This window comes from Siphateles boraxobius, unplaced genomic scaffold (genome assembly GCF_051911475.1).
Source record: "Siphateles boraxobius isolate OS27281-9 unplaced genomic scaffold, OSU_SipBor_1 18, whole genome shotgun sequence".
Taxonomy (NCBI): Eukaryota; Metazoa; Chordata; class Actinopteri; order Cypriniformes; family Leuciscidae; genus Siphateles; species Siphateles boraxobius.
The window spans coordinates 9,266,894-9,284,468 of NW_027508788.1; the positions used below are offsets into that span (position 1 = coordinate 9,266,894).

General features: G+C 37.8%; 3 protein-coding genes across 4 annotated transcripts in view; 1 reads left to right on the forward strand and 2 right to left on the reverse strand.

The window, feature by feature from the left end:
- slc8a4a (solute carrier family 8 member 4a) overlaps positions 1–7,631 on the reverse strand; it is a 71,082-nt gene extending 63,451 nt beyond the window's left edge. The window contains exons 1-2 of the mRNA XM_077233302.1: positions 7,112–7,631; positions 6,772–6,861 (exon numbers count right to left, since the gene is read on the reverse strand). The gene's annotated coding sequence lies outside the window, so the exon portion shown is untranslated. The remainder of the gene's footprint in view (positions 1–6,771; positions 6,862–7,111) is intronic.
- Positions 7,323–12,666, forward strand: bada (BCL2 associated agonist of cell death a). The gene is made up of 4 exons (XM_077233306.1): positions 7,323–10,765; positions 10,931–11,071; positions 11,181–11,404; positions 11,524–12,666. Exons 2-4 carry the CDS (start codon positions 10,939–10,941, stop codon positions 11,611–11,613), a joined length of 447 nt encoding a protein of 148 aa, XP_077089421.1. The 5' UTR covers positions 7,323–10,765; positions 10,931–10,938; the 3' UTR covers positions 11,614–12,666.
- Positions 12,667–13,123: 457 nt separating this feature from the next.
- On the reverse strand, positions 13,124–17,130 carry LOC143741054 (putative oxidoreductase YtbE). 2 transcript variants are annotated; one of them, XM_077233310.1, is made up of 2 exons: positions 16,979–17,130; positions 13,124–14,130 (listed from the first exon to the last, which is right to left on the reverse strand). In XM_077233310.1, exon 2 carries the CDS (start codon positions 14,102–14,104, stop codon positions 13,241–13,243), a length of 864 nt encoding a protein of 287 aa, XP_077089425.1. In that variant the 5' UTR covers positions 14,105–14,130; positions 16,979–17,130; the 3' UTR covers positions 13,124–13,240. The 2 variants fall into 2 exon arrangements, with proteins under 2 accessions (XP_077089425.1, XP_077089427.1); XM_077233312.1 differs by having other exon boundaries at positions 16,983–16,992.
- Positions 17,131–17,575: the final 445 nt, after the last annotated feature.

Sequence of the window (17,575 nt, forward strand, 5' to 3'; positions counted from 1 at the left end):
CTAACCATACAGGAATATTTATTTTTACCATTTAATGAAATTATGGCTGTAAAACTGGCCAGCATGAATATAACAGGTTATTAAGGTATTTAAAGACTCTAAAAGCTGAATAATAAAAGGGCAAATGCAGTAGATATAAATAGTGTTAACACTAGAGGAGCAAAAAGAAAGTCATGTATTTGATTGTATTTGTAAAATCCAATTGGCTAGTGAGTCTTTGATGCATGGGGCACAATAACTAGTCCACAATTATAGGAGTGCTCTCTGGAATGTTTGTTTTGGGTAACTCCCAAAGTCCCAATGAGTCAAACTGTATTTGATCAATATTATTATTTAATTACCCAGTTTTAGCATTCATTAGGCTACATGATGTACAAACACAAACGTCACAGTCAAGCAACCGAAAGTAGGTTTGCTTAAAAGATGCATTCAGAATCATGATTATAAACAGAATGAGGGAAGGAAGGAAGGAAAAGGGGAAGCAGGAGAGAAAGGATAGAGAGAGGATAAGCCTCATGAAGCAACTTCAAAATGCAAATAGTTAGCAGAAACCTATGAGAAGTTATCATCAGTGTCTTTGCAGAGACACCCTACAAACCCCATTCCCTGCGTCACAAATGCTACAAGCAAAACAGCGTGCTGATATTAAATCTAAATTGAAGTTCCTGGATGAGGGCTGGCACCTTGAAAACAAAGAGGTAGATCAAAGGCATTTTACTCACATCCACAATTATCTGGCTACATTAGCAGAGACACTTACAAACAGCAATTATTAATAGTAATGGAGGTCTTGATATATATTGTATAAGGCTGATCATATCACCAATTTGATGGGAATATATAAACACCATTACAACCAACTACAGAGGTGATATGAGCATTTAAATTAATTTAAATAAAAATTCTTGAATTATATTATATTATTTATTTAATATTAAGTATATAAATATATATTAAAAATAAAATATATAATAAATATAAAACAGCTGGTGAGAAAAAGCATATACATTAATATAAATATATAATATAAAATGATGTTGCATTATATTTTATTTATATAATGTAGCTTTCTGTAAAGTATTAGCATGCATATAAAGTAGATAAATGTATAATGTACCTGTATTAAAATAAAATATGTAAAAAATAAATAAATACATAAATAAATATGCCTTTAATAATTAGTAGTAGACCTACATTCATTTATTCTAAAATGTGAGTTGAACAATGTAGTGAAGTGTGTAATTTATGCACCAAACAGAGTTGCAATCTGTTTTCTTGAAAGCCCTGATTGGTCCATGGGTGCAAGTTTAGGATGGGACTACCTGTTTGGTGAACAATAAAAGACAGGGAATATATATTTTTTTTGTCCAATTAGCGGAGTAGAAATTATACACTTCAGCTTTAATTTAAACCTTATATACGCCTAATCCACTTTCTGTGGTTCAAGTTTCTCGGCATTAACAGACTCCCTGTTATTCCCAGTTTTAAATAAATTTCCTAATTACATGCTGCCCGAATCTTAAAGCTAGAAGTCCCATTTGGTTCAGCCAATGTAATGTGACGAGGTGCTTTTGTTGGAAGTATTTTGCTTTTGCCAAACATTTTGGCAAATTTAGGACAGGCAAGAGTGTTCTTTAGGAGAGCTGTGGATTTCTCCTTGATTTTTGTCCCAAGTTACCTCCCTGTGTCCAATGCAGCTCCTTCTTTCTTTAACAAAGGTGAAAGATGTATACAATCTGAGCAGAAACATGGGTGTACTCATTCATTCTTGCCATATTGTTTTTTGCAACCTCTTTGAGGATTGTTGCTGTAGTAATTTTACTATGTGAATGGTGTTCTGTAATCTTCAGGTACACATTTTCTAACTGGAGACAGATGCTTAGCAATGTTTTTACTTTTTGTAGCTTCTTTGGTATCAACTCCTTCTATGGGGTCTTCAGACGTTTCTTTTGATCATGGCATGAGTCTTGCTATGAAGAGGCATTCCTGAATAGTGAAAGTAACATATTATGCATTCATTGGAAGGGACGCACAACTCCGTAATCAACCTGCCATATGGCCAAATAACCCGGTGAGGTAATATGGCTACAGAGAAATTATTTTAGGGCATCGTAGGCACGTGATGTGAATGTTGTTCCAAAAGATAACCATCTTAATTATGCAACTTTGTATTAAGAGAGCTTTGTAATAATGTCAAATGAAACGGTTTACTTTAAACTTGAATCAGTATGCATTAATCTTGTCATGCTTTAAAGAAGTGCCTCTTTTGATGTGTTGACTAACATACTAAAGCTCATGTAAAGTACTTGATTATAATTTAACTGTAGCGTTATTCGATATTACATTAAAGTTAATATATTTTAAATGTACTAATATACTAATATACTTTTAAATGTACTAAATTCCAACTTCATTCCAACAATTCCAACATTACAAATGTGTAAATGAGAATATATTTAAATAACATAAAAGTTTCGATTGAAATGACATTTAAGTTTACTTTAGTTTACCATATATGCATATCAGTAAATTTGGCAGAACACTTTATCCATATCTCAAAAACAATAGAAGTAATTATGAAATTACATTACTTAAGTGTGTAAAAAAAGCACTCTTAAGTTAAACTATACTCTACGAAAGCTATGGAAGTTGAATGCTTTTTTGACTGGAAATGGTCAAAATGAACAAGCTCAAAACATTTTAAAACACATTTACACCTGTATCTAGCATAGTCCCCTTGTGATGTAGCTCACTACATTTTATACTGATTTTAGGCAAACAAATGATTCTCACTCTAAGGCCCTGTTTACACCTGGTATTAAGATTTTTGTTTTGATCGATCGGGTCACAAGAAGACGAGGGAGACCATCCTTGTTTACACCTGGTGTTTTAATATTGTCCACTTTCAACCACTTCTGTCACTTCAACCACTTCTTCTGTCGAAGAAATCCTGATTTATTCGAGGGGAGGGCCTATGGGGGGTAAATGTATGGGCTTTTTCAGATTTTTAGATCTAATTCACAAAATTACCTCACGCAATTTATATATGAACGCGCCAGGAGATGACGGAAGAACATATGGAGAGCAGCAGCTTTCATTTCTGCTCTGACAGCCTCATGACCAAGCCGAAATCAGGAATGGTGAGAGAACATTGTGCTTGGTACGTTTTTCATCTTCAAACTAAACTTGGGTCTTCAGTCGACAATGTTTAAATGCCATCTGGCTAGTGCGTTTCCCATGATATTTACGCATTAAGTCAGTAGGCGGAGGAGAGGCGGTCTTTTGCGGCTGTTTGAACGCGTTCACCAAAATAAAAAAAATAAGCGTCTACACCAAAATAGCAATCCGGTCAAATGTGTTTTTGACTACCTCTGGAAGTGGTCGAAAGTTTTCTCGTCGCTTCATAAAATTAAGGTTGAACCACTGTAGTCACAAGGACCATTTTAACGATTTCTTTACTACCTTTCTGGGCCTTGAAAGTGGTAATTAAATTGCAGTCTATGGAGGGGTCAGAGAGCTCTCCGATTTCTTCAAAAATATCTTAATTTGTGCCACGAAGATGAACAAAGTTCTTATGGGTTTTGAACAACATGAGGGTGAGTAATTAATGACAGAATTTTAATTTTTGGTTGAACTAAACCTTTAATACCAGGTGTAAACAGAGGTGTCCAAACCTGCTCCTGGAGGGCCACTGTCCTGCAGAGTTTAGCTCCAGCTTGCCCTGGAAGTTTCTAGAGCTGTGTCCAAAATCGCTCCCTATACCCTTAAATAGGGCACTATTTGATTGCACAGTCATTTGTAATGGTGTCCGAAAACATAGTGGACATTATCGAGTACAATCATTCAATCTCACAATGCAATGCAATAACGAGTGTACAACCAATGAACGCTCAACGGGCTAGAGAATACCTATAATGCACTGTGAGAGTCGAGCACCGAATGAATTACGTGTCTGACCAGAAGATGGTGGCCGCAGCTGAATCATTCATCCATCTATTTTCCAAACCACTGGTCCAATGCATAATACCATACAGTATAAATTCCTTTTTAATTGATTATTGAATTGTTTAATTAAGGTTTATACATAGTTTCCATGACTGCATCTGCCAGTTTGCAAAGTTTCAAATAATTATTAAACAGCAAGCACAAACTATGCAAATGCGGCAGCCCTTCTGGCACACACAGTGTCCGGATTCACTCACTCGTTTTTATTCACTCCCTCAAATATAATAGTGGACTAATGTAAAGAATAGTGAATGAAGGTATAGGGTGTGATTTCAGACACAGCTCTTGATTAGCTGGTTCAGGTGTATTTAATAGAGTGCCGAAGTTATGACGTAACTTTGTAGGCCAAAACGCGGATGTGAGTTAGCATTTTAGCACTTCCGGTTCCCTCGCCCTAAAGTCTATGGGTTTTTTGAATGGGTTTTTGCTAAATCGCCTGATATAAGGTCTGTGGTTAACAAAGCCTCTAAATATTTTCACGTTTTGATCTATGACATAAAACACACCAGTTATAACCTCCTTGTGTTTTTTTTTAACTTTATTGTGTCTGCTTTTGGTTTTTAAAACTTTATATAGGCTTAAAAATGTATACATTTTGGATTAACTTGTAAATATTATCTTGATAGACAAAACGTGTAAGGGTCACAACTCTTTGTTGAACACAGATCTTATTTTTTGCGATTTTCCAAAAGTCTATGGGGAAAATGCATAGCTTTTCGATCGAGGGAACCCATGCGCCGCTAACTTCCGAGTTGTCCTACAAAGTGACGTCATAACTTCGGCACTCTATTGGGGTTGTAACTAAACTCTGCAGAACAGTGGCCATCCAGGAGCAGGATTGGACACTCCTGCTCTAAAAGGACTGAGGAAAAAGCTACAGACAACAATATCTAATATTTATATTTATATAATATAATATTTATATTATAGTATCTATAACACAGCTTGACAGGGCTTGTTTACCTCAATTGCGCATAGACATGAGAAGGGCAAGATATTTTAATGGTTCACTTGGCTGGATACTACAGTGCTAATCATTTGTAAGGGCAGACTAGTTGTGGACTGGGGATGAAATATGAAGGCTTTAGTGATGGGCCCCTAGCTAAACTTTAATAATGGTGGTTCAGCTGCAAGTGGAAGCGAGGAGAACGCCATTTGGAGGCTTTGGATTCTCAATGAGGAGGGTGATACTAAGGGATAAAACCTAGACGACCGGTAGACATAAACACAAGTGCACCAAAAGAACCTCAGATTTAGAACAGAACTTTAAGCCTGCACAAAAAAAAAAGGTTTAAACATCCAATTTTCTTGCAGACAGTTATACACATAATTCTTGTGCTACATATGGAGCTCTCTGGACAGACTTGCAGGCTTTACAATCTAATGGAAACTCATGCTTGCAACAAAAACGGGTTTTAAAACCTTGGCCAACATAATTCACGTCTCCCGGAGCTTTCAGAGCAAAAGGATGTACAAATATTCAGAAACGCCACATAATGAAAGGAGCAGCAGCAGTGGAAACAAACCACTTTCTGAATTCCGCCTTTAGCAAGAGTAGGATTATTTTCAGTTTGCCAGAAACATTAAGATTAGCTCAAGCTGTGAGTAATGGTTCCAGGCATTAGGGGAAAGGAAATAATGCCATTGAAACCAAGAGCTACAACAGGAGAACACATAGCGGTTTACAACTATGAGATTCAGCCAGACCAGACTGAAGCTAAATCAAGCCTTCAGCAAAAAAAAAACCATGATATATATAGCTGTAATGATCGCATGATGTTTGTACCACAGGCATTGCTATTGACACACTAAGATTCTGGCACAAAATACATATTTCAGACTATTTCACATCAAGTAAAAAAAAGGGACAGAACTGATCTGAAACACAAGCTGCAGGAGTATCATTTGCCTTCAGTCTGTTTTGTTGCAGTATAATTATATAACAAAGGAAATTAAAGGCATAATTGATTTCCCTTATGAGAACGTAATGGCATTTTGTGTGTCATAAAAGCAGGTCTATCAAATGTGTATCAAATCCTCTGTTTGTCAAAATGACCATCTGTTATATTAGCTTCTATGTAAAAAGGATACTTCACCCAAAAATAAAAATACTGTCATCATTTACTAACCAAAACTTGCATGACTTTCTTCATTCTGAACACAAAACAAGAAATTTTGAAGAATGTTTTTGTCCATTCAATGAAAGTCAATGGAGTAAAAAAAACTAACATATCTTTTATCTCTGTTCTGCAGAAGAAAGAAAATCATAGAGGTTTGAAACAATATGAGGATAAGTAAAAGATGACAGAGTTTTCATTTTTGAGTGAATTATCCCTTTAAGTTGAATACTTCAAAACAAAAAAACAGCACACTGATGTACAAAAAAAGAGGAAAAACATTCCAAAACCAGCCAGAGGTTTCTTACTCATCACTTAAACACTATGGGAGATAAATAAACCTGACCATTGTAGAGGGGGGGGGGACATACATTTATATGTCTCATTTCTACCCCACATGGGTATATAATTTTTTGATCTCAGTCAATGCATGTGGGAGCTGAGGGCTTCCCTACATACCACAGCATACTGGCATATCATATTCTATGTTTATCTGAAACAGGTGGGCTGCCTCTGTAGTGAGAGTCGGAGAGCGTTTCCATGAGAACTGTGCCTGCTAAGTATTCACAGCCAGTATGAAAACTATGTTCTACGCAGATAATAGTAACTCAATTGAACCAGTTTAGTACATGAGAAAAGTCAATCTTACCTGCTCTGACAGACAAATGTACGTTAACAGAGGTTCATTTTGTTGGGTAGCTCCTGTATGGGCTGTGAAATATGACACGCAACTTTGTACCTGAAAAAAAAAATACGCAGGTTGGAATTGGAAATGTCTATGTAGTCTTGAATAAATATGAGATATTTAAACGTGGGAGTTTCGTTTCATAGAATCGTCTATTTCATTCTGACATCAAGTAACCTGACAACATGGTGGAGGATGCACGTTTATTACTCATTTGTTGCAATCAGTTCGCTTTCTTTGTGTATTAAACCTACAGAGTATTAGTTGCATTGTAATGTGGTGTGGTGAGTAAATTCGTACTTACAAAGACGGTGTGTGGATTCCGGTGGACACTCGTAGTTGACTTGCTGTAGTTCGGTTTAATTCACAGTGAATGAGCTCGGTGCGCGCGACTCATGTCTCCATGGACCAGCGGTGATGCGCGCGCGCTGTAGAGCGGTGCTCTTCTTGATTTGACAGTTCAAACAATAGGCTACAAACAACTAACATAAACATGCACAATCCAGTCAAGTTGTAGAATCGAGGAACTACGTTCAAGATGAGACGCTCAATTCGAATTAAAAAGTGATCGACGAAAGATATTCGACCACCAACTGCAGCCCATTCACATAATTCCAAACACAATAGAAAAAGATCAAACGCATGCTTCCAGCAATGGCATTTTAGGAGTAAAAAATAAAAAGACTTCTAAAAAATAGGGTTTTTTAAAAAAGCGAAGACTATATTTTACATATGGGGGGAAAGCGAGAGAGAAAAAGAGAAGAATGATCAGAGCCGCACATGGACGTGTGGCGCCAGAGGGAGTGAATGAGAAGATGTTAACTATTCGCTCGCATCAGCATCAGCATCGCCATGAGGATGGAGGAGACGGGCGGAGTTTGTTGGAAAAGGTAATATGGCAATGGAATTCTGCGTATGGTTTTCTGCAGAAAAGCGAAAAGCGGTCTTTTTTTCAGCAGCGCGTGGACTGCAGAAAGAGGGGAGGTGACATTTTCCTACACAGCGCGTGCAGGTTTGCCAGAGTGTCGCTGGCAGGCATGGCGAGCCAACACCGGACGATAATTCATCAAATTGACACCGATGTAGCACAGACAGACATATTAGATATGCTAATTATCTTGGCTAGAATGTAAAAACACGTGCATATCAGAGGGGCTTCATTTAATTTGAATCAACGCTGTAGGCTACCCTCTGACCCCTCTACTGATGACACGTGATTCAATAATGAATGACACTTAGCAAACAATAATAGCGGTTCAAAGGTGAACAGCAGTTTTATTGAATCTCGTCAGGTGTAATAAAAAGTTAGCATCTAGTACATTTTCTCAATGTTATTTTCAATTCATAATGTTTTATGGAAAAATATCCTCTCTATATTAAAGAATGATTAGGATGAAGAACCAGGCCTACTCCTTAATAGAAAACCCAGTCATCTGAAGGCAAAGTCCCTCTTGGTTGTGCACCAATATTGGCCTGTTGAAGGGCCCACCAAAAACATTTTAAAGGGATAGTTGACCCAAAAATTAAAATTAGCCCATGATTTTCTCACACTGAAGCCATCCTAGGTGTATATGACATTCTTCTTTCAGACGAATACAATCGGAGTTATATTAAAAAATGTCTTGGCTCTTCGAGGCTTGATAATGAGAGTGAATGGCTGTTTGTCTTTGGAAGTCCATTAAAGCGCATCTATTCATGTTTAGAGTGCTCAACATGGATCTGGGGGGTTAATAAAGGTCTTCTTAAGCGAAGCGATGGGTTCTTGTAAGAAAAATATCCATATTTAAAACTTTATCGACTAAAAAAACTAGCTTCCAGGAGACGGCCATACGCATCAATTTACGCCAAAAGAGTAACACTTGAACTTGTCGCACAACGTGAATGTCAAATACACCTAGGATGACTTCAGGGTGAGTCAATCATGGTCTAATTTTAAATTTTGGGTGAACTATCCCTTTAAACCAGCCTAAACTGGTTTGCTGGTCTTAGACAGTCTCTCAACCCCCCTCTTGGCTGATTTTAGAACTTTTGAAGCCACCAATTGAACAGAATGGCCAGTTCTGTCAGGACCACTCTCGTCAAATACGATTGACCATAAGCATACAAGGATTGGCAGTAAGGTTCTGTTCTGGGCAAGAACTCGCTGTGTATCCATGCAGCCTAGCATGGATAAGAGCAGGGAGAGCAGCAATGACCCCCCTTAGGGTAAACAGAACCAATATGAATGTATCGCAGATATCATTAATGTCAACATTTTAATTTACAACATAATTCAAGAATTTAGTCTGATTCAAAGGGGAATTAGAATACCAAATCCTGACTTGACGAGAGGAGGAGCTGGGGATGGAGAAGGGTAATCAGCTCCTGAGAAACGCGATAGCGGCTGATAATACTGAAGGAGCTTAAATATGTATACAGTGATAGGCGTCGTATTCCTATAGGTAGACGTGGATCAGCGGAAAGTCAGCTGATGCGAGCCTGGCTAACGTGACCTGCCAGAACTAACGCTACACTTGGTCTCCTAAGGCCAGCAAACCTGGTTTAAGATGGTTGTATTTTATTATTTCTACAGCAGGGTCACAACAATGAAAAAACCTAACAGTATAAACAATAAAATAATCAGTGGAAGGACCTTTTATTTACTCTGCTGTACCCGTGTGTCTCCATGATGCTGTCAATGAGGAACTATGTTTCTATCTAATTCTTTACCAGCACAACATTATCTTTTTCTTTTTTTTTCAAGTTTAGTGCAATGGTTGCATCTCTAAATTCAGTTGGTATGGCTAAATTACATATAGTTTTTACACATTTGAAAAGGAGAACTGCATGTACAAAGAACAGACATGCTGTGTTGTAGACCTAGCAAAAATTATATGAAAATATCTGCAGTAATCTACACAGTAACAGGTAAAATAACCTATATATTTCGTTGCTCTGCAGGCATGAGTCATGTAAGCAAAGAAATAACCAACTTCTTCCAATGACTCAACAACACAGGTCTCTCCTGCCATCTACAGTTCGAACTGAGATGATGCACAATATATGACCACAGTTCTTGAACAGAAATAGCAAAATATGTTCTCTTAGCTACGAATTTTATTAGCATTATATCAGTATGCAAACCATTCAACGTAAAGGCCAAACATAGATACGTCGAAAACTCTCCATAATAAATTATTCTTCATTTGAGCAAGGCATAAACTCCCCGTGACTGATATTGGACTGAGAGCTGCACCTGTAAAATCACTCAGTTTTTTCTAATGGCACTATATGCAAATAAAGTTAAACGGTGCGTTTCTTTTGCAAATTCTCTCGCGACTGCGTCCTCAAGCTCACGATAGATATCTTCCCACGCTTCCGCGAGACTGGGGCGCGTATGAGGTAAACAAGTCATGGGACAGCAAAGGCTCGCGAACCCCTATCGCAACAGTGACGTTGCATCAGAGAGCGCCCAAAACACCCTAGCAGCGGGCTGTGATTGGCTGATCAAAGAGGGCGAACGCCGTCTGATTGGCTTAGAGCGGAGCACTACTGTAAACGACGACGGACAACAACAATATCGGAGCCGAAATGAGATCATCATACACACTGTAGCGACAACAACAGCCGGACTGGAAATTTGGCACGCTACTACTTGGGGCGAGAAGACAATCACTCCGACTAAATGTCACGAAAAACGGGATATTTTTTCCATTATTTTTGGCCGACGACGTTTTCAGAGGAGCTTGACTTAACCTTAGAATTATGAAACTTATATAAGTAGCAAGTACAGCTATTGTTGTTGTTGTTTGGGTGTGTCACATGCCATGAGGCAATCAATATATGTTGAGAACTGGAGAAGCTACTCGTAATCGTACCGGAGATAAAACGGAATTAACATCTAGTGCCACTACCAACTGAGTCCCGGTGTGACGAACACATTCAGATCTATTGTTCTGGAATTCGTCCAGATCCACAGGTATGTATTTAAGAAAACCAGTGAATGTTAATCTTAATGTCAAGAAATTCGTTTAATCATTGAGTTACTAAATGTTCTTCATGTAATACAATAAGTATTAGGTAATTCATTGTTTTAACACCTTGAAATTCCAATATTAATATCCTACTACTCAATGTTCACCAGCTCTCACAATGGATAACACATTGCATGACCATCAAGATGATTCCAGCGCCTTGGATGGCAAAAAGCAATCACATCTGGAAGAGACAATCAAGAACCATGGACAACATCAGGATCAAACCTTGCCAAACATTTCTCCTCGAGGTGAGAACTTCAGGCTATCACACTCACCATTAAGTATCAGGAAATGCGTCATATATTGACCTAGATTGAACAAAAAATGATCTTATCATGTGATCACATGCTTTTTCAGGGCGTGTGCGGCTCTATTCAGAGTCTCAGGTGTATACAGTCAGCCGCTGGCAGGATGCAGAGCCCCAGGATGGAGCATCGGCGGAGGAGAATGGAGGAGTCGGAGATGGACTTCCATTCAGAGGTCGTTCTCAATCTGCTCCTGCTGCGCTGTGGAAAGCAAAGAAGTACGGACGACAGCTGAGGAGAATGAGTGATGAATTTGACACGTGGCTTGACAAAGGGGTGAGCCAGCTATATGGTACACTGAATGCATTTATATTTGATAGGTTGTCAGCTAGAGGCCTTAAATATGTGAAATCCTATTTTTGTTAAATTATGTGAAATTGTTTTGTTGTTTCTAGGATGTCAAAAGAGTGAACAGCCAGAAACAGACCTACAGAGGATGGTTCTCATTCCTCTGGAGTTCCAAAGAAGAGGAGGGCAGAGAATGAAGTAGTCATGCTTTAACATGGCTTTACACTCTTAATAACAGTTACCCCGAGAGCTGCTCTCAGATGAAGGCTAGTCTGATCACCATCATGGCCTTTTTGTAATACATGTGCTCAAGCTACTGCAAAACCAATCTGAGAAAATGGTAAAAGTGCTTTATCACATTTTACCACTGCAATAACGTACGTTTAATGAAAGGAATTGTCAGTGTTAATTCAATTTGACAATCTCAAAAGGGACAATCTCTCCTAAAATATTACAATTCATTGGACAATCTTTCTATGTGTTGATTTAAAAAATAAAACCTCTATTTAAAACTATTTATTGATATGTATTAAGTTCATATTTGGCAAAGAAATGTGTTCTATGATGTATTTTATAGATTGATATATAGATGTGCGTTTTTGTTGTACTAAAGGCTGGAGCGGTTGCTTGCAAAATGTAAATATATTTCAAGGACTGTGACACCAGATAAAGTTGTAAGGTTAGTGACGGTAACAATAATACGGGTAAAGTTAATTCAGTTCATTTGTTGATATATGCTACATCTCAGGTTTGTTTGTTTGTTAATGCCAAACCATTGTGGTGAATAACTAGTAAGAGTGGATCAAATCAGTTGTTCTGCCATCTTTTATGATGAATATATACGTGGATATGTCACCAGGAAAACTGAACAATTTATTTAATTGATACTTTCATAGCTTTTCAATTCATCACTGCCTTTCATGTACATATTTCTTGACTGTAAATTTTCTGTTGTCTCTATTTGATTTTTTCCTTTATATTCCATCTGCTGGTCTTGTATGTTAAACAACATTCAGTTTCTGGGGAAGCCAACATATGCAGATGGACAACACAAGTGCTATTTCTGTACTATCAGTCTTGCTGTGCTTTATGTGCTTCATTCCTTTTTTTAAGATCCTTGTACATATTTATAGCTGTTTACATAAATTGAGTAAACGGATGAACTGTTTAAATACTTTTTAAAACAATCAAGTTTTTATCTTTTTTTTATTTATAATTTTGTGATTAAAATAAAAGATTTCCTGGCTGAAGGTAGTGTTATGTGTTTGGGTCAAAAAGGAAAGATCCAGTTTTAAACTGTTCCAAGTTGTAGAAATGTATTCTTTGTATTCTTGGTTTCATATGGTTTTGAAAAACTTCTCACATTTTCAAGAAAAGTGTATGTTTAAATAACTAATTTGGTGTAACCAAAATGTTTCCATACACCTTGAATACATGTGACACTATACAGCTTAATGTTCCTTAAAGTAAATTTTCCCCCCCAAATATCATTAATTAAAAAAAAAAAAATGTAGTAACTCAAACCACATACAGCCTGAACTAAGTTTGCATCAAAGCAAAAAGGTCAATTATATCACCTACATATACTACATCCAGTTGTATCACCCATACCTTTTTGACTTTGAATAATAAAAATATATATATATTTTGTTTCCAAAATAAAAACATGCTCATCATTGGTGTATCCAAGTCGTAGCCTGTATAAATACCATCTTTAATGTGTTTTTTTTTCTACTACAAAAAGCATCATGTCATTGACTATTTACAATGATGATCTTTATTTTTTTTTAACATTTCTTATTCAGGAAATTGTCAAATCAGAGCTTAAGTTATTTTGCTAGAGTCACGTTTACAAAACCTTGTTCCACAATTTAGGGCATCCAGCCTCATTATATCCATCTCACTTAACTGGAAGTCAAACACCTGTGCATTCTCCTGCACTCTGCTCGGCTGCGAGGACCGAGGCAGAACTGAGATGCCTTGCTGCACTGCCCACCTCAGGAGTACCTGGGCAGGGGTCCGACCACAGCTCCTCGCTATATCCACTACCTCATGCTCGCTAAGGAGAGCTCCTTTACCCAGAGAAGAGTAGGCCTGGAAGTGAATGCCTGTCTCCATACATAAATCCCTCAATTCCCTCTGGATCAGCTTCGGCTGACACTCTATCTGAAGGACCGCTGGGGGCACGCGACAACTCATGACCAGCTCCCTAATGTGCTTTGAGGTGTAGTTTGAAATCCCTATGGCCTTAAATTGCCCACTGGCATAGAACTCCTCTAGGGTTGCCCAGCTCTGCGCCCGATACTCTGAATGGCGGGAATCCCCTGGGTTAAGACCCTCCATCCCAGGCCAGTGCACCAGATAGAGGTCGATGTATTCACAGTCTAGTTGCTTCAGACTCCTCAGGCAGCCTTCCTTTGCCCTCGGCCCATGGTCTAATGGGGCAAGCTTGCTGATGATGAACACATCTTCACGGCTTAGACCATACATGGGCAACAGCTCTTTGAGGAATTGCCCTAGATGTGCCTCATTTCCATAGACAGCAGCTGTGTCAAAGGCTCGGTATCCTGCTTCAAGTGCAGAGCTGACAGCTCTTTTCAGCCGCTCAAGGTCCTGTAGCTTGTATGTGCCCAAACCCAAAAGTGGCATCTGTACTCCTGACATCAGTGTTACTGACGGTACCATCATTATTATATTATTGCAATAATTCAGCCCTGAAAACAGTGAAAATAGTGTTTATTTAAAGAAATTTGGCAAGTTTTTTTGTCTAGATGGTCAACACAAGACTAAAGTCACAATGTAGAAAAAACAGTGACACATCTTTTCTTCTGTATTGTGATGAGCATCCGAGCGAAACGGATTATTGAAAAGATTGTAGGACAACAAATTAATTCTGTCCATTTGGTTATTAGATGGAGGGAGATCAGCATGGGAGCATGCAGTTGATTGTAACTGTGCGTTCACACCGCCGCCTAATGCTCTGACCTAGATCGAATGCTTGGTCTTTTTTAAAACTTAATTTAAAGGGGCCACAAAGCAAACAAGCATGTCGATCGTTATTTTTGCAGAAAATTGATCGATGGAAAGAACTTAACAATTATAGTGACATGTTTGCTAACGAATTAAACCAATTAAAAGCCATGTGTGTGTGGTGTGGCTTTTGTGTTCATGGTTAAGTTCTATTCTAATTTACATTGCCACCGGAAAAAAAAGTGTATTAGCGTGAAAATCTTGCCTATAAATAGTGTTGCGCGCCTTCTTATCCAATTCAAATGATCAACCTCTCCTCTATTTTGCTTGGGAACTAACGTGGTCGGAACCAAAGTTTACAGGACTGCGTTCTCTGGAATCCTCTCAAACGGAGAACTTCTACATTCCGATTCGTTGCCGCCGAACCGCGTTATAGCTCGTTACCATAAAGTTGACCAAATTTCAACTCTCCTCGCCGCTCTCACCGTCCAAGGCGCGCCGCCCTCACCGGAGCTCGCCTCCAGCTCTCATTGAAAATGAATGACTTCCGGCCACTTAGACGCTCTCGCTGGCGGCGGTGTGAATGCACAGTAAGAAAGGGGCTGGGTATTGGTGGACTATCTGGAGAAATCCAGCATACAGTGCTGGTCAGAATTATTTGCCCCCTTGGTAAATATGATCAAAGATGGCTGTAAAAAATAAATCTGCATTGTTTATCCTTTTGGTATTTTATTAAAAAAGAAGCATCAAAAATCGAACCTTTTATTGAAGTAAAATAACTGAAAGTGTGTGTTTGTGGGAAGGTGGGGGTCACATAATGAAATAAATGTTTTTCTCCAAAACATATTGGGAACAATTATTTGCCCCCTTTAATTAAATACTTTTCGCAACCTCCTTTTTCCAAGATAACAGCTCTCGGTCTTCTCCTTTAATGCCTGATGAGTTTGGAGAACACCTGACAAGAGATCAGAGACCATTCCTCCATACAGAATCTGTGTAAAATGAAGTACTCTGCTGTATCTTTAACGCTGTGGGCCTAATTTTCTGGCATACATGGATTCAATAAAATACCAATAGATCAAAAAAAATCTTGAAAAATGCTACAAATCTTATAAACTTTGATATGAATATTCCAACAGGACAGTTATCCAAAACAAAAATGTGTCACTGAGCACAAAACCAAGCATCTGCAATGGCCATCCTAGTCCCAGACCTGAACCCTATAGAAAATGAGTGGGCTGAACTGAAGAGAAACGGCGCCAACATGGATCTGGGAATCTAAAGGATCTGGAGATTTTCTGGAGGAATGGTCTCTGATCTCTTGTCAGGTGTTCTCCAAACTCATCAGGCATTATAGGAGAAGACTCAGAGCTGTTATCTTGGAAAAAGGAGGTTGTAAATAGTACTTTTAATAAAAGGGGGCAAATGATTGTTCCCAACGTGTTTTGGAGAAAAACATGTATTTCTTAATGTGATTTCCTCCCCACTTTCAATTATTTTACTTCAATGAAAGGAATTTTTTAATAAAATATCAAAAGAATTAACAATGTAGGCTAGATTTATTTTTTTACAGCGATCTTTGATCATATTTACCAAGGGAGCAAATAATTCTGACCAGCACTGTAGGCCTATGTCACCAGAGATTATGGAAACTTGTTTCTGTCACTGAATATAAAATAAAGCAATTCTGTTTTTTTCTCCTCAGAAATGCATGATATAAACCCACAATTCTGTCTTTTTTCTTCAGAATTGAACTTTATATATCGCAATTGCAACTTTATATCTCGCGATTCTGACTTTTCTCAGAATTGTGATATATAAAGTTGTAATTGCGATTTATAAAGTTCAATTCTGAGGAAAACAGACAGAATTGTGAGTTTATATCATGCATTTCTGTGAAGAAGAAAAAACAGATTTGCGAGATATAAACTCACAATAGCGAGAAAGTCAGAATTCATATAAACTCGCAATTTCAAGTTTATAAAAGTAATTCTGACTTTACATCTCACAATTTTAACTCACAATTTATTTACCTTGCAACTGTGAGGGGGAAAAGTCAGTTATTGTGAGATAAGAAGTACTTTAATTTTTTATTCTGTGGTGGAAACAAACTTCAGTCTTGTTTCAAAGAAAGATAGATAGATAAATGGAAATTACAAGGCCAAAAAAATGCAAGGATGAACTCTAACATACATTTAGAAAAATAGATGGGTGATTTTTCATGTCATGCCAACATTCTGAGGTAACGTTAGATTTATTCCCAAGATCTTCGGCTTGCTTAAGAGTTTTGAGTTTACGTGAGCGTTGAAATTTGCTAACCTTTAGAGACTGACTATGTTGCTTATAGTCATGAAGATAAATAACCAACCAAATAATCTTAACATTATGCTAAGATTGCAACTAACGAAGATATTAGCCTACCATAAAGACCTACTGCAGCAGCCCCATTAGTTGCTTACTAGTAATACAAAATTTACAACGGATCATATGTAAAAGTAATATAATCAGAATCTTAGAAATGCGACCAATTAGTTTTGTATATTGGTGTACATATGTATTTTTGTGTTTTAAGTTTTCGAAGTTTATACTCACGCACGTAAAGCAGATGTCTGTCTGAATGTCAGAACGCTGTTCAAATTCAAACAGAAAGCGCGCCAAATCGCCAAAGGATCCGCGTGCTCCTACACCACGTGACATCATACATTCACTGGAGCAGTTTCCTGAATGGGGTTTACTGTGCAGGGTTCATTTTCGGGCATTTTTTGGTAATTTGAATGGTTAGTTATTCTTTTGTAGAAACTGGGGTCAGAGATGATTGCAGAACTGCAGAAAGAAGCTGTGCAATGAGGCAAACACGACACAAGAAAATGATTAAATAACCACCATGCAGCCTTTATTCACCAACAGATATTCCCAAAAAGCATTAAATAAAAAATACTAAACATTTAATCAGTTATCTGCATAAAAGCTACTACACACTGTATTTATTGCACTCAAATTTACACTACAAAGATTGTGAAAGCCGTCTCACAGCGAAACTGAAAGTGAAATTGACAAACAATGAAGGGATAAATCAGCATTTCCTTTTGGATAGCTTTGCGTTCTTCTCAGAATTTCGTTTATAGACTTTACATAGTTCTGAACTCAAGTTACTTCTTAACTAGTGCTCTTTTGTGTTATACAAACAGA

Excerpts from the sequence above, each read along its gene's own strand:
- bada (XM_077233306.1), top strand. The coding sequence starts at position 10,939 with ATGGATAACACATTGCATGACCATCAAGATGATTCCAGCGCCTTGGAT. Across the intron at positions 11,072-11,180 it reads GCCAAACATTTCTCCTCGAG|GGCGTGTGCGGCTCTATTCA; the intron begins GTGAGAACTTCA and ends ATGCTTTTTCAG. Across the intron at positions 11,405-11,523 it reads ACACGTGGCTTGACAAAGGG|GATGTCAAAAGAGTGAACAG; the intron begins GTGAGCCAGCTA and ends TGTTGTTTCTAG.
- LOC143741054 (XM_077233310.1), bottom strand. The coding sequence starts at position 14,104 with ATGATGGTACCGTCAGTAACACTGATGTCAGGAGTACAGATGCCACTT.